Source organism: Selaginella moellendorffii, unplaced genomic scaffold (genome assembly GCF_000143415.4).
Source record: "Selaginella moellendorffii unplaced genomic scaffold, v1.0 SELMOscaffold_119, whole genome shotgun sequence".
Classification (NCBI taxonomy): domain Eukaryota; kingdom Viridiplantae; phylum Streptophyta; class Lycopodiopsida; order Selaginellales; family Selaginellaceae; genus Selaginella; species Selaginella moellendorffii.
This window is the reverse complement of record NW_003314380.1, coordinates 201,491-217,372: the sequence shown is the minus strand read 5'-3', so window position 1 is coordinate 217,372 and position 15,882 is coordinate 201,491. Positions and strand designations below refer to the sequence as shown.

Genomic DNA, 15,882 nt, shown 5'->3' with positions numbered 1-15,882 from the left:
GAGCTGGGGCGGAGGAAATGGAGGAGACGCGCAAGAGCGCGAGGCTCTCTCGGATGCTCGAGGTGGCTTCCAAGACTATCTCTCAGCTCATACAGAGGTAAGCGCCGGTCTTTCGTATGGAAATCTTGTCTAGAATTTGGAATTTGCTGCGCAGCGAAAGAGATCCAGAGGATGATCCAGATTTCCTAGCTCGGAATCCTCGATGGGAGGATCAGCTCCCTCCTATCCATGGCGTGAGCAAACCAGACGATGGGCAAAAGCCCTCTACTGTCGCATTGATTGCTGCTCTGGAAATTCTTCCACGCCCGCCAGTCTCTTCCATGCCCATGGAAAATTGGAAAAGAGCTTATAAAGCAGTCAGGCATATGCTGGTAAGCGCTACACATTTCCTTTCTTCTTCTCGGCTTAAGAGTTTTCTTTCTTTTATCAGCTGCTGAGAAGGAAGGCAATGCGTAGCGCTGTAGGAACTGGAGCTCGAATCGAGGGTCGTGCCCTTGGGTTTTGGAGTCAATACAGCGCAACGCGTCTAAAGCTCTTCGTGCTTATCCATAACCAGTATGCAAGTAAACAAACTACCTTGTATTTGCTGATCCAGCTATGACAACCTTGTGCTACATTGGTTTCCAGGACAGCGGAATATATGCTGCTATTCCTCATCCTATCTCACCTTTTAGTGCTGATTTTCCAAGTAAAAGCTGGGAGCCGGGAACAACGATGGACCGATGTAAGGGATTTTAAGCTGGACTTTCTGGATGGGGTCATTACCACGCTTTATGCGTAAGTTTTTCTTTTGTAAGTTACATGGAACTGTCTCATCGTTAAAGCTTTCTTAACAGGATCGAAATGTTACTGAAGATCCTCTGTCTGGGGTTCTGCAAGGGACCTTACTCTTACCTTCGAAACCCTTATAACAGGCTTGATTTTGCCATTGTTATTGATTCCTGGTAAGATTCCTAGCTTCATGAGCGTATCATAATCTCTATGCTACAGGGTACACATCATTGTTAGAAGCATAACTGGAAGAGATTATTTTGCACGTTTGGCGGTCTTGCGTGCATTTCGAGGCCTTCTAGCTTTGAAGCACATCCATTTTTTTGCAGATGTCATTGTATGTTTTTCTTTTCTTTTCTAGCTTTGAACTGAAACTGCTATGCTGTGCAGGCTATCATGGTAGCAGTCGAAAGAAGCGTCCGTCCGCTTCAAAATGTTATCCTCCTCACATTTTTCATGTTGGTCTTCTATGCGCTGCTCGGGACACAGTTTTTGCAAAAGACATTGTCTCAAAGGTACTCAATTAAATTTTGCATATTGCACCACTAAGCTGAACTCCCCATTTCTGTTAGGTGCTTGCGAAGTCAGGACAAGCAACTATCATATCCAGAACGTTTTTGTGATAAGAAAGTAGTCGATGGATACAGTTGTCCCTCGACTCAGAAATGCTTGGTAAAGTTCCGCCGTTCGCAGTTTTCATCATACAACTTTGCATTTGCAGAAGTATGGAAATCCTAACTATGGACAAACGAGTTTTGATTACCTCTGGTATTCTTTGATCAGTATGTTTCAGGTTCGTTGCCTTTCACCTTGTGCTTTATATTGTAGCTCTTTTCCAGATTGTATCGCTGGAAGGATGGTCTCTGATAATGTACCGCGTAAAGGATGCTGAAGGAGAACGAGCAAGTATTAGATTTACTTTGGCGAAGTCAATTCTGCCTGACACTGCTTTACAGATTCATACTTCATGACTTTGGTGATTATTGGGACATATTTTCTTTGCAATGTGTTTATTGCTGGGATAAGTGGAGTTTTTCTTCGAGTCAGGGCGGAACATCAGGTACGTGACGATTTTGTCACTGGGAACACTAAGCGGGATTCAATATTCTTAGGCACTCTTGAAAAAATCTCGTAAAAGCACGACCTCCTTTTATAGCGCAACCGTGATGGCGAACATCCTCCGGGACGACATTATAACTGATGATCGTCATTTGAAATGGCATTTGCGATTTCTAAACAGATCCAGGAGAATTAAAAGAAGCGTCGGCCGAGTTTTTAGCCGCACTCACTCGACTTTTCGAGATACCTTTCACACTAGCTCAATGAGATTCAGCCGATTGGGCTCAAGAACTTATCAACGTTCATTAAGTGGAAGAGGTGGCAGAGCAGCCTTATCAGTATCCGAGAAATGCCGCGCAGTTGTTCAGCATCCAAGTTTTGATCGCGGTGTACTACTGGTTGTTACTGTTAACGCGATTATCTTATGTTTGTACAGATACGGCATGTCTAAGGAGTTCTTGTACACACTTTGTATCCATCAGCCTCGTCTTTTCCTTGTGACCGTACACCTTAACGTCAGTGCACAGATGGTATTCAAGCGGTGCTCCTTGTTTTGTTTGCAGCAGAATTACTACTGCGTTTTCTTGCTTACGGACCAATTTCATTTATGGCTGACAGTAAGCGAAAGTTTCAGTTCCTCAAATCTGAGCTGTGAATAGTTTTGCAGGGATGAACCTGTTTGATCTTTTCGTAATCGCAGTATCTTCTGGAGCACTAATCTCACGGACGTATCCAAATATCTCGGCAGTTCGAATCATGCGGTGGTTCTACTTGTCCAAGAAACATGTCGACAAACATTCGTCAGTTGTGGTCAGCCTTCTTTCTTCGAAGGTAATATATCAGCTAAGCTACTTTTTACAGGCCACGTGCATCAAAAGTGTTGGCTCACTGGTGGGTGTGTTCTTCTTTTACCTGCTAGTTATCGTTATATTTTCTATCGTGAGCATGGAGTTATACAGTGGTCAATACTATAAGTTCACGGACGGGTACCCTCGCGGACACCACGATAATATGCTCCAGACTATGCTTCTTTGGTTCTCGGTAACTACTGCTGAATCCTGGCCAAATCAAATGTGGAACTCCATGAGGCCCGGGGTGGAGTATAAGTAAGCTAGATCTATCTTTCTTGACAAATCATTTTCATCGTTGTTACGTGCAGTGGTGTGGCGCCTTTTCTGTATATATTTTACTTCGTCCTCACAGTCCATATTATTATGAACCTTATCATTGCTGTTATACTAGAGCATAACGAGCTTACTGACAACGAGAAAAAGAAAATACAGCGGGTTCGTGCATTTTCCAAACCTTGTTTTCTCTCTCCACAACTTTTCTCCTGCAGACCGAGCACATGAGAATGTTCAAGCGCATGCAAAACCGGGCCTCTACGGGAAGAGATAGCTGGGTGATGAACGCTTTTGAGCGAGTGAAAGCAGGCTTTCATTCTCGACGGGGCAGACAGATTGACAGAAACCTGGAACTGGGATATGACAACACGAGTTTGCTTCCAGGAGCAGCTTCTGAGCCAGCAGAGAGTGCTAGAGCTGGCTTGGAGGCAGTGTCGACTGCAGCTGTGGGAGAGAACATTACAGAAACAGAAAGGCCGCAAAGGATCAGTCGTGGTTCACAGATTCTCCAGGCTTCTGGATTTCCAGCAGACATTGGTGAGAAAAGAGGTTCGCGAACTGCGCTTCAGGATGCTGTTCTTACGCTTGCTGACATCACCATGCCTCCTTTCAAGGTATCTAGCAAGCTGGCTAGAAATCTAGGCAGGCGCCGCAAAAAGGAGTCCTTCCAACTTTCAGACTACGAGGCACTTGAGGAAAGCTTTCCCACTCTCGAGAGGCAAAGATCTTTTCTTGGAGAAGAGGGTCGTGTGACAGGATTTTGCAAGATGGTTTTAAACAGCAGATGGTGGCGCTGGTTCTCAATCGCTTGGGTCGCTATAAGCACTTGGCTTGTTATTGAGATGCGAGCCACTGGAGAGCCGGTATTCGCCGACACGGCTATCAAAGTTCTCCACAAGCTTGTGTTCGTGGTTAGTATGTTTCTCTCCGTGTTTGTGAACTTCACATTAGCACACGGGTCTTTCGCAGGTCTTCCTTGTAGAGTTTTCTCTCAGAGTTTTTGTTCAAGGCTTCGTATCTTCGCCCAGTGCAGTCTTTAACGACCCCTACAACATCCTGGAACTTTTTCTTCTGATCATCGACGCACTCAATCTTGCTACTTGGAGCGAGAACTCTCAACGAGCTATACATGCATTGACGGCACTGCGACCATTTCGGTTCATCTGTCGCTTTGGCGAACTCAAAAGCTTGATGTCGAATCTCGTCAAGACTGTTCCAGCTATAGTGGCCGTTCTGTTGTTTACGTTCCTCATCTTCGTGGTTTTCGGCTCTATCGGTGTCCAGTTATTCAGGGGCCTTCTTTACTCGTGCAACGATGCTACTATTACTCATCGAGCTTATTGCACTGGCCATTACTACAACAACATCGGAATATATGTTCCACGGGCCTGGACAAATCCTACTTTCCACTTTGACAGCATTGGTAATGCCTTCCTCTCTTTATTCGTTTGCTCGACTTTCGACAACTGGGTTACAAACTGGCTATACCCCGTGATGGATATCGTTGGCGAAAACAAGCAGCCGCAACGGGACAACAGTCCGGCTTATGCCATTTTCTTCGTGGCGTTTTGCATATGTGGAGGATTTTTCATAGTCCGGGTGTTTATCGGAGTTTTTATCAACGAGTTTGGGAAGAACTCGGGCTCCAAGCTCTTAACGGAGAGACAGAAGCTCTGGCGAGACATGAATCGTATCATCCAGAAGCTGGAACCGTCAAAGCTACCGAGGCCACCGAAGAATTACGTCCGGCAGCTATGTTTTTACGCTATCCGCAATCGTCACTACCAAAACACTATGATAATATGCCTGTTGGGATACGCTGCACTCTTGTCAACGAACTACGCTGGCCAGCCGGCTTATGTTTCTATGCGCCGCCAGAAAGCTCACGTTGCTCTTACGACGTATTTTTTATTGGAGTCCTTGATCAAATTTCTTGGTGATGAGGTCTGTGCGTTCTTAGATAAATGCTTGAGGTTCAAGTGTGTGTTTGCAGTTCGAAGTTTACAAATACGAGCACTCCAAACACATGGAAGCAGCGATATCTATATTGGCAGCTTCAGGCTTGATGGGAAAGAAAGGAACACCTAGAGGTTATGTTTGTCGATTTGCTTACATTGCTCGAGTTTTCTGCATCATTCCTCATGTACCGAGAGCACGGGTGATCATGAGAACTATGGTCATATGCCTGCCGACTATGGGAGAGATCATGGTTCTTCTCGGTGTCTTCCTGTTCGCGTTCTCTGGTATTGGCTTCCAGATGTTTAGTCATGTCGCAGAAGGAACCTGCATTGGTCCCACGCTTAACTTTCGAACGTTCGTCAACTCCTTCATTACCGTCTTCCAAGTAAGCTTCGGTACAGTCGCCTGTGTTGTATTCAGAGCTTATGCTGCAGGTTTCCACGCTTGACAACTGGTCTTGTATCATGGTCGACGTGATGGTGGACTCGCCAAAGTGTACAAAGGGAGACTCTTTAGCGAGGAATGACTGTGGTCATCCGTTTGCTGGAATCATCTATTTCGTATGCCTGGTGGTGATATCGAGTTTCATATTCATGAACTTGTTCGTAGCCTTGATCCTGGATGCCATCACTTTCGGGCTGGTTAACGAGAATTCTATGGTCTCGCCTGAACACCTGCTTGCATTTAAAGCGCTATGGGCTCAGCAGCCCTTCGATCCAGAGTAAGAAATGTGGTCTTTAACCTTTCTCATTTTATCTTTTTCTAAAATGCAGAGCTTCGGGATACATTGGAATGCACAAACTTCGAAACTTTGTGAACGCTCTGGGTGTTCCTCTGGGACGACGACACAACTCCACCGTGCAATGGTAAGCTGGCCAATCAGAGGCTTTCATTTATTTTGCCGCTTCTCGTCCAGGTACTTGAGGATTGAGTTTGAGGTTATGAGCTTTCGAGTTCCAAACAAAGGAATTCCATTCAAGCAGCTCCTGGAAACGTTCACGTTGTACAAGATCGGACCAACAGTTGAGAGTTTTATGTTCTTATCTTCCTCTCAATCTCTCTCAAAGAATGTTGTGTGCTCTGATCGCAGGGTCTACCTCTTACACTACGAATTGAGAGAGAGAAGCAAATCCAAAGCGTTTACATACGTGGTGCCGCCACGAAAATCGAAGCTCTTGTGAGGGGATTTTTGGTGAGGAGGAGATTTGCCAGAGGCAGTGAAGGCCAAAACCAGGAACAAGAGCAACAGAACTCAAAAGAAGAGGCAGCCACTAAAATACAAGCCCTTGCGAGGGGGTTTATAGCGAGGAGGAAAGCAGCAAAAGCCAGTCGGGGTAGCTTCCAGAAGCACGAGCGAGAAGAAACCGCTGCCAAAAAGATTCAAGCGTTTGTAAGGGCCAAGCTGGCCAAGGAGAGAGCAGCCACTGGAGGAATTGAAAAGCTAGAAGAAGTTGAGGCGGCCACTAAACTTCAGGCAGTCGCAAGGGGGTTTCTGGCAAGAAAGAAAGCAGCGAGGCAAAAACACGAACAAGAACAGGCTCACAAGCCACAAGAACTGGAAGTTATCGCGGCCAGAAAGATACAAGTAGCTACGAGGAGATATTTACTGAGACTACAAGTTCGACAGGAGCAAAAACATGCAGACTACGTTGCTTCGGGCATACGAATTCAAGCCACACCGGGGCAAAACCACATCGCAGCAACAAAGATACAACGAGCTGCGAGATTTGTAGCAAAACGAACCATACAGCAAGTTGAGCAGCACGAGGAGTCATCACGCGTCACCGCAGCCACGAGAATACAAGCAGCAGCAAGAGGTTTTCTAGCGAGGAGGAAGGCATTGAGGGCGAAAATGGAGCACAGCGTTGGAAAACCAACAGCAAGCTTGTGATTTATGGCAGAAAAAATATAAAATTGACTCATTTTTTTATTTTTTTTTGTAAAAATATACGTTATGCTTAGGATATAGGAGAGAATTAATTTATTTAATTTTACTTGACTTCATTGAAAACTCTGAAAAAGAAATTGGAAACTCAGAAAAAGAAGTTTGACTATTCAGTATTTAAACTGAATTTTTCAGAATTAAATTATAGCATATACAATGGCAACTAAATTAGTAATTATTTTTATTCTTTTAATTAAAATTATATTAGTCAGCTCATCAGCAAATTTATTCAACTTAACAAGTAAACCAAGTATGTATATAATTGATTTTTTTTCATTTCTAGCAATTTTGTTTTTAGTTGATTGGAAACCAGATATGCTAAATGCTCTAAATAGCTGTAATTTATATGGTAATTCTATTATTTGGAGAGAAAAATTAAATGATCAATTTGATAAAAAATATTATGATAGAAAAATATACCAAGAATGCAAAGATATTTTAATTAACTCTATTAAGTTTCAAGGTGTAACATTCAGAGGTGAAGGAGAATTTATAACAAAAGATTCATGGTATGGTTGGCAAAATTGGGCATATACTGGTAGAACACATAGAATAAATAATGGTTATATTATTTTTGATGATCTAGATTTAAATCCATATCCATGGAAATAATAATAGTCTACTTTAAAAATAAAACTAGTGAGTTTTCATGTCAAATACATAATTATAATTTTTAATTTGCTTTAGAAAACCTTAACTAATAATGCACTTTCAATTGTAAGTTTATAAAGTAAGTAGTCAATTTTGCTTTTAAATGAGTTAAAGTAAATCAAAAGAAAATAAATTATTAGTAAGCTCATCTAAATATATATTTAACTTACAAGTGAACAAAATATGAATATATTTGTCTAAATTTCTCTTTAGTTACTAATAAAAAAGTTTAATTGGATTGGGAAAAAGATATAAATATATGTTGAAATGTTATTATTTGAAACACTAAATAATAAATTTAATAAAAACAAATATGATTCAAAAACCACACATCTTGAATGTAAGAATATTTTCGTTAATAATAATAACTTTCATTCAAGGTATTAGCTTTAAAGGTGGGGGTAGTTCACAACAAATGTTTTTGGGTATGATTAGTAAAATTAAGCATATATTAGTAGATTTCATAAAGTAAATAAAGATTGTATTATTTTTTCTTTGAACCCATATGAAGATTTTAATCTTTTCTCCATCTTTTACAAAATCTGATCTATAAGATATTTTAGTTCAATTCTTAATATTTGTACATTAATTTATAAAGTGTCCTCGAATAATAATTCTTCTTTAGTTTGCAAAACTTTTGCATACCTTCCCATATTATTATTACTAGTAGGGACCCCAACTCAACTGGAAAAATAAAAACTCATGTATTAATAGACAATAATATGTTAAAAAGAAAGGTTAGACTATTTGTTCTTGAAGTTGCTAATTAAATAATAACCAATAGATGTATCGTGCAAGTAAGAAAAGCAGTCTAACTATTAGAACTACCATATAATTTCCTACTAAAGATCAAAAAGTCTTATGCCTTAACATAATCTCTAAGCTCTTGCTAGATTTTTCATATATACCTGAAAATCATGATAGAAAATTTTAAGTCCTAAACTTCATTGCTCTTCACTATTAAAGAAGAAACTACATTGCATTGCCATTTGTTTTACCAAAAGTAGATGGAAATGGTAAGTAATAAACCCCAATTAATAAATCTATTATCATATATATAAGAATGGATAAATTAAATTTAATCTCAATATAGTATTATAATTAGCATATTACCTAATACAAGAAGATGAAAAGGTAAGTGTTGAAGGTTCTAAGGGACGTTGACTGGTGGATGACAATGACATGGCAAGAAGAGAATGCAATTGAGATAGAATAAATTTGATTTTATATGGATTTTTCATCAATGGATTTTTCATCACTTTCTTAATCTCAAACAAAAAGGAGGCTTTTATAGCTACTGAGCAACAAGCTACTGGTCAGCACTTGAGATTTGTCTACTTACCGGATGCCTTCATTCCAGAAGCCTTCTCCGTCACTACGGTTCTGCTCCAGTTTGCTGCTATCTTGGAGAAGAATCTCAAACTGGCAGTGCCCAAGATTATTTGAGATATCATGGCAGATGATTCTCTGCCCAGAGTGTCTTGCATACTCATCGACATAGCAATTACTAGCCTTCAAGGCGTCGCTCGCCAGTTCCTGATTTGCAAGGTGACTCTTTCAACATTTTCTGCTTCGTGGCTTAGCATCCAGAATGGTCTTCTTGTGCTCAAGGAAAATGGACTCCTGCCGCTAAAAGGTACTTCTTAATCTATTCCACTTGAGTTTTTATTATTCCTTCGAGGATCATAGATTTCGTACCCGGCCTCCCTCCAATTTCTGAATGGGAATTTCCTTTGCATCTTCAAGAAGTTCACACCGTAGATCCCAACTTCACTCTCGGGTATACCGGTGTTTATAAACTCTTTCTACGAAACATCTCAGCTCGACCAACTTGCTAGAGACACACCACAGTTTCTTCCAATCGGTTCATTGCTTCCGTCATTTGCATTCGACGGGCAGGTTGGAGTGTACGAACTCGAGCAGGAGAGGTGTGGTTTTTGGATGGAAGATATGAGCTGCCTCGACTGGCTGGACGAGCAGCCGTCCAAATCAGTCATCTACGTCTCCTTTGGAAGCCTGGGTGATACGATCAGACAACAATGAGCTTCGAAAACTTTTCTAAGATCCAAGTTATGACAAATGCAAGTTTGTTTTCTGGGCTCCTCAACTCAAGGTAAGCTTCTTCTTTTACCTGCTTAATATGTCGTCCACACAGATTCTCAAGCATCGTTCCGTGGGTGCGTTTCTCACTCATTGTGGATGAAATTCTCTTTTGGAGACGATCGTTCGTGCTTGGAGTCCCCGTGATTGGATGGCCTTTCTTGTACGACCAGCCACTTAACTGTGCGCTCGCTGTGGAGCATTGGAAGATCGGCTCTCGCTTGCCACCGAGTCCAGATGCCACGATCGTTGACAAGGCAGTGAAGGATATGATGGGAGAAGCAGGCCAAATGTGGAGGGACAATGTCACGAAGCTTGCCATCTCTGAGAAAGATGCAGTCTCTGATGGAGGTCTTTCACGTCGAAGCTTTTAAGTGTAAAATGGAAATTTACTTGAACTAAAGGAGGGTTAAACCACCAAGCTCGAAGCTCTAGTGTGGCGATTTCTAGTGAGGAGAAGAGCTGCGCGAGCGAGAGGAGCAGCTAAGCCCAGCAGCGATGAAACAAAGGAAGAACAAAGGCGGCGGCGTCAAGACCGGTCCAATGCTTTCACATCGAAACTTGGAAGTTTAAGTGTAAAATGGCATAAAACCAGACTCACAAACTAAGCATTTCTAATGCCAAGAAGGAAGAACATGTAAAAAGCATATTCTAGGAATCAAGAGCATCCGCATATTCGAAGGAACCTCTGGGTTTTAAGCGCCTTCCATTGTATTTGAATGAATTTCACGGAGAAGCTTGGCTAGGGTAGAATGGGGGCTTGCGCGTCGATTCCAGGGCTGGGCCGGCTTCGCGAGGTAAATCCGGTGAATTTCCGCTTCTCCGGTCCAGGATCGCTGGAAATCTTTCGAAATTTCGTGATCTTTGCCCCGTCTTTGCTCGCCAGAAGGAAGCACCGGCAGCGCTTCACAATGTGGCAGCGTCGGAGGACAGATACTGGCTCGCGGCCTTCCTGGATCCGGATTTCGTGCGCTCCAGGGTCTCCTGGATGATCAGCTGCTACAACTACACCGTGGAGATGAATCCCGGCTTGCAACAAGCCGATTACGCGCCCTACACTGGCTTCCGCCGCGAGTGCCAGAGGCTCTTCGGCGATGACCGTCCAGGTAGCGTGTTCCCTCGCTCGATCGATCCAATATGCTATCGTACGCTCTTCTTCTTCCTTTCTTGCCTAAAATTTCCTTTCTCACTCCTGCTTTCGCTTCTATTGCGTGGATCAGGGATGGATCTGGTCAGATTCATGTTCCACGGCACGCCCGAGATAAACATCGATGGCATCCTGCACGAGGGATTGGTGCTCACAAATCTCGACAAGTTCTTCTTCAGCACCTCCGTCAATAACTGCCTAAGCTTCACAAAGCCCAACTTCAATGGCGTCCCCAAGATACTCCTCTTCCTCGTGCTCATACCCTCTCCGGTAAGATCTCTCCTTCTTGGTGATAGATTGATCGAGCCTCCACTCTCTCTCTCTCTCTTCTTCTTTCCAATCTCTGTCGTGCTCATACCCTCTCCGGTAAGAGCTCTTCGTGGTCATAGATTGATCGACTCCACTCTATCTCTCTCGTTCTTACCATTCCCTCTCATCCCGTAAGATATGTTCTTGGTGATCCATAGCTTGATCGACTCTCTTTTTTCTTCTTTCCAGAGTGAAAAGCACAGGGATGTCTGGACGATTTCTGCCAATGCGCCACATCGTTCACTGCCAGTAGCCACAATCCATCTCACATCGAGCAAGGTATATATAAACAGCTTCTTTTTTTCTGGACTCGATGTAATACTTTTCCGTTTTTTCTTTTTCTTTAGTGAGCATTCCTCAATTTCTGCCAAAAATTAAAAAGAATTGGACTTTCGGAAGAGACTAGGATCGATTTCCATGACAAGGTCTAACATTGGGAAGATATCAAATTTTTTGGGCTTGACCAAAGCTTTAAAGTATAATTCGTCGCATTGTTAAGGTAACTTTAGCGCATTATTGACTGAGGTTTTAGGGCGGAGCATGGCGGAGAGCACGACGGGAGACGCCGCGGCGAAGGTCTGTGATGCTCCTCCCCCCGCATTCCAGCCGGATCGCTTGGAGAATTTTAAGGTGGATCCCGGAAGCGATCGATTGGTTCGTGTCGACGATTCAGTAGAGACGGAGAAGACTGAGAATCACGCCGGGCCGGAGGAACAGGAGGATCGAAGGGGCGAAGAAGAAGGAGAAGAAGCACAAGGAAAAGAAGAAGAGGGAGAAGAAGAGGAAGCTCTCCGCGAGTTGCCTGAGAAGATGAGAAAATCTGTGGAAGTCATTCATCACATTTCGGGAGAGACCGGCCTTGAGTCTACGGTCTATATGGTCGGCACAGCGCATATTTCTAAGGCAAGTGTTTCTCGAGCTTATTAGTTTTCTTCCTTTGGGCTGCATGGCATTCTTTCTTTTTCCTTTCTTGTTTCATGAAATTCATGAAAAACAATTACAGGAGTCGTGCGATCTCGTTGAAGCCGTGATCAAGCTCGTCAAACCAGAGGCTAGCTTTCTTCACTTTTTGTTCCACAGACTCTATCTGACTTCTTTTCGTGAACAGGCAGTTTTTCTTGAGTTGTGCAGAGAACGATGCTCTTTGCTTTTGAAAACAACAAATGGAGTACGTCTTTATGGATTGTTATGGATGAGTATTCTATTTTGTATTCCTCCGTTGAATTTTCAGATTCCCACAGTAAAGCAGATGCTAGAGTCGTGGAGATCAAAGAAAATGAATTCCTTTGGAATCATTTATTCGTACTTCCTCGCAAAGGTATCCTTCCTCGTAAGTGTACATCACTTCAAAACTACAGGTTTTCAGGCTGCTCAAAGGCTGGAAGTTCCACCGGGGGGTGAATTTCGAAGAGCTTATGAAATCGGACGCGCTTGCAATGCGCTTGTTATTCTCGGGGACCGGCCTGCTTCGGTACGTAGTGCGCATGGCATTCCGTCAGTGGAGTGACTTGTTCGTTTTAGATTTCGCTGAAACGAGCTGTGGCGAGGTTGACACTCTGGCAAAAGATGAAGCTGGGCGGGACTTTACTCTGGAGTATAATTCGCCTACCGGGGGCTGAGGAACTCGAGAAAATGGTTTGTCAAGTCTTCGTTTTCCCTATAGAGCAGTTCTCTTTAACACTTTGCTTCAGCTAACGGAGCTCACCGACACCGATGAATTTGTAAAATTCCTGAGAGAATATTGCAAGAATTTTCCCACGCTTCTGGACGCTCTCCTGACGGAAAGAGACTTGTAAGTTCGTCTGACGCTTCTTAACTCTTATTCGCTCGGTTTCCTTGGGCAGATTCATGACTTCAACGCTGAGAAGCGCGTGCAGCAAATACGCCTCCGTTGTTGCGGTTGTCGGCAAAGGTCACGTTTCAGGGATCATTGCCAACTGGACCAAACCACCTATCGAGGTGTGTTGTTTATTAGCCTTCGCATTTTTCTAGTGCTGATGCCCTTTTGCAGGTCGATGCTCTACTTGAAGTCCCAGAGAAAAAATCGTGGGGAGTTCGCTGGCGGCTTGGATCTCTGTCTTTGGTTGGAGTTGGCCTCGGCTTCTACATAGGGAAGAGATGGATGCTGTGAAGAGCCTGTAAATTTTCCAGTTACCTCGTTAGAGGTTAACAGCGTTATGTTCCAGCTCTCATATGATCTCGATCAGTCCTCACGAACGCTCCCCCTCTCCGAAAGTGTGGCGGCTCCAAAAACTTGTTAGAAGAGAAGCCTTGACAAAAACGGTACGGTTTCCTGCTGATCGAAATGTATGGCAAGCCTCAAGTACGCTAGAGAAGGCATTGTCACAGGAGCCTCTTGATCATCGCCACTTACGTGAGACGCCACTATGATCGCGACGTATACCCAGAGAGGGCATATGGACACGGCGAGAAGTTTGTACCAAGGAAATACGCTTCTTCGTGGAATACCATGATCGCCGCGTATGCCCAAAGAGGCTAGCTCGGGACTTGTTTGACGAAATGGGCGAGAGAAGCGTCGTGACTTGGAACTCCATGGTGACGACTTATGCCCAACACGGGCGTTTGCACGAAGCGAAAGAGTGTTTTTTGACAAGATGCCCGTGAGGGATGTGGTGTCCTGGAACACTCTCATCGCGGCCTACGTGAGAAACGAAGACTCGGCCGAGGCACTGAGGCTCATGGACTTGGATCACTTTGAGCGAATGCTTGGGCATCTCAAAAGGGATCACTTATCGCCAAACTTCCTAAGTTGGCACACGCATCCAAGCCTCCCGTCATCGTCACAGCGTCGTACACTCCAGGATCGCCCAGTTTAGCTCCAACGGCGAGCTCAGGGTGGCGAACTCGCTCATCAACATGCACGGGAAATGCCAGAGTATTTCAATGCCAAAGCATGCATGAATGCCGGAGTATTCATGTTCCACGGTATGCCCGCGATGAATATCGACGGCATCCTGGGAGAGGGATTGGTGCACAAATAATCCATTTCAAATCTGTGAAGTTTTCCTTTTTTCGAAAAACAGAAAACGCAACCGCTTGAATTGGACTTCCGAAAGAAGATTAGGATCGCGGTGCCTGCAAAGAAGAATGGTACTTCGCTTCGAATGGCTTTTCGCGGGCTTTAAAATGTATGACGAAGAGAACCGTTGATATTGAGTGAGGTTTTAGTGCGGAGCATGGCGCAGAGCACGAAGGGAGACGCCGCGGGAAAGGTGTATGATGCTCCTCCCGCCGCATTCGAGACGGATCGCTTGGAGAATTCTAAGGCGGATCCCGGAAGCGATCGATTGGATCGTGTTGGGGACTCAGTAGAGACGGAGAGGTCTGATAAACACGCCGGGGCGGAGGAACAGGAGGATCGAAGAGGCGACGAAGAAGGAGAAGGTCAAGGACAAGAAGAAGAAGAAGAAGAGGGAGAAGAAGAGGCTCTCCGCGAGTTGCCTAAGAAGATGATAAAGTCTGTGAAAATCATTCATCACATTTCGGGGGAGACCGGCCTTGAGTCTACGGTCTATATCGTCGGCACATCGCATGTTTCTAAGGGAAGTATATTTAGTTTTCTTCCTTCGCGTTAGCATGGTATCTTTTTGCTTCTTGTTTCATGAAATTGTGAAATTGAAATACAATAGCAGGAGTCGTGCGATCTCGTTGAAGCCGTGATCAAGCTCGTCAAACCAGAGGTTTAGCTTTCTTCGCTTTTTGTTCTACATTTCACCTTTTTGTTCTTCATTTCGTGAACAGGCAGTTTTTCTTGAGTTATGCAGTGAACGACGCTCTTTGCTTTTGCAACCAACGATTCATGAAGTACGTTTTTATGGATTAGTATTTCATTTTGTTTTCCTCTCAGATTCCCACAGTAAAGAAGATGCTAGAAGCCTGGCGATCAAAGCAAGGGAATACCCTTGGAAACTTGTATTCTTACCTCCTCGCAAAGGTATCCTTCCTCGTAGGTGTAAATCACTTCAAACCTATAGACGTTCAGGTTGCTCAAAGGCTGGGAGTTTCACCGGGGGACGAATTCCGAAGAGCTTACAATACAGGACGCGCGTGCAATGCGGAAATTATTCTCGGGGACCGGCTTGCCTCGGTAAGTAGTGTATGACTTTTTGTCAGTCTAGTGACTTGTTCGTCTTTAGATTACACTACAACGAGCTACGGCGGGGTTGACACTGTGGCAAAAGATGAAGCTGGGCGGGAGTTTACTCTTGAGTATAATCTGCCTACCGTGGGTTGACAAAATGGTTTGCCAACTTTTTATAGAGCAGTTCCCTTAAATACTTTGCTTCAGGAGCTCTCCGAGGACACTGTAAAGCTCCTGGGAGAATATGTCAAGAGTTTTCCCTCGCTTATAAACGCTCTCCTGACGGAAAGAGACTTGTAAGTTCGATGTACGCTTCGTAAATCTTCTTCTGCTTTGGCTTGCTCGAGCAGATTCATGACTTCAACACTGAGAAGCGCGTGCAGCAAGCACGCCTCCGTTGTTGCGGTTGTCGGACAAGGTCACGTTCCAGGGATCATTGCCAACTGGACCAAACCACCGATCGAGGTGTGTTGTTTTGCCTTCGCATTTTTTCTAGCAGTGATTGATTGATTGCCTTTTGCAGGTCGATGCTTTGCTTGAAGTCCCCGAAGTTCCCGAGAAAACATCGTGGGGAGTTCGCTGGTGGGTTGGATCTCTCTGTTTGGTTTTAGTTGCCATCGCCTTCTACATAGGAAAGAGATGGATGCTGTCAAGAGCAGGCATCAAGACTGTACAGTAATTCTTTTGGTAATTTTTCTGGCTCGTTAAGAGGTTG

The 15,882-nt window shown here is 44.0% G+C and overlaps 3 protein-coding genes across 9 annotated transcripts; all 3 read left to right on the top strand.

Moving 5' to 3' along the window:
- The first annotated feature begins 14 nt into the window (after window positions 1-14).
- On the top strand, window positions 15-6,847 carry LOC112342785 (sodium channel protein type 3 subunit alpha-like). Of its 4 annotated transcripts, none has more exons than XM_024665126.1 (23): window positions 15-97; window positions 155-371; window positions 431-555; window positions 628-777; window positions 837-944; window positions 991-1,108; window positions 1,162-1,286; window positions 1,344-1,443; window positions 1,493-1,564; window positions 1,611-1,677; window positions 1,728-1,831; window positions 1,884-2,301; window positions 2,358-2,447; window positions 2,498-2,640; window positions 2,692-2,936; window positions 2,990-3,116; window positions 3,170-3,865; window positions 3,924-4,898; window positions 4,948-5,298; window positions 5,348-5,634; window positions 5,687-5,779; window positions 5,830-5,935; window positions 6,004-6,847. In XM_024665126.1, exons 1-23 carry the CDS (start codon window positions 18-20, stop codon window positions 6,802-6,804), a joined length of 5,598 nt encoding a protein of 1,865 aa, XP_024520894.1. In that variant the 5' UTR covers window positions 15-17; the 3' UTR covers window positions 6,805-6,847. The 4 variants fall into 4 exon arrangements, with proteins under 4 accessions (XP_024520894.1, XP_024520896.1, XP_024520895.1 ...); XM_024665128.1 differs by having other exon boundaries at window positions 5,981-6,836; XM_024665127.1 differs by lacking the exons at window positions 15-97; window positions 155-371 and having other exon boundaries at window positions 445-563.
- Window positions 6,848-11,586: 4,739 nt separating this feature from the next.
- On the top strand, window positions 11,587-13,278 carry LOC9639558 (traB domain-containing protein). 2 transcript variants are annotated; one of them, XM_002991398.2, is made up of 9 exons: window positions 11,587-11,968; window positions 12,069-12,116; window positions 12,174-12,233; window positions 12,297-12,383; window positions 12,432-12,536; window positions 12,587-12,700; window positions 12,757-12,857; window positions 12,910-13,024; window positions 13,077-13,278. In XM_002991398.2, exons 1-9 carry the CDS (start codon window positions 11,606-11,608, stop codon window positions 13,194-13,196), a joined length of 1,113 nt encoding a protein of 370 aa, XP_002991444.2. In that variant the 5' UTR covers window positions 11,587-11,605; the 3' UTR covers window positions 13,197-13,278. The 2 variants fall into 2 exon arrangements, with proteins under 2 accessions (XP_002991444.2, XP_024520972.1); XM_024665204.1 differs by having other exon boundaries at window positions 12,069-12,233.
- Window positions 13,279-14,721: 1,443 nt separating this feature from the next.
- On the top strand, window positions 14,722-15,865 carry LOC112342803 (traB domain-containing protein-like). Of its 3 annotated transcripts, none has more exons than XM_024665208.1 (8): window positions 14,722-14,766; window positions 14,828-14,890; window positions 14,934-15,020; window positions 15,069-15,173; window positions 15,223-15,327; window positions 15,375-15,463; window positions 15,518-15,632; window positions 15,691-15,865. In XM_024665208.1, exons 3-8 carry the CDS (start codon window positions 14,952-14,954, stop codon window positions 15,844-15,846), a joined length of 639 nt encoding a protein of 212 aa, XP_024520976.1. In that variant the 5' UTR covers window positions 14,722-14,766; window positions 14,828-14,890; window positions 14,934-14,951; the 3' UTR covers window positions 15,847-15,865. The 3 variants fall into 3 exon arrangements, with proteins under 3 accessions (XP_024520976.1, XP_024520977.1, XP_024520975.1); XM_024665209.1 differs by having other exon boundaries at window positions 14,749-14,766; window positions 14,944-15,020; XM_024665207.1 differs by having other exon boundaries at window positions 14,755-14,766; window positions 14,944-15,020; window positions 15,061-15,173.
- The last annotated feature ends 17 nt before the right edge of the window (window positions 15,866-15,882 follow it).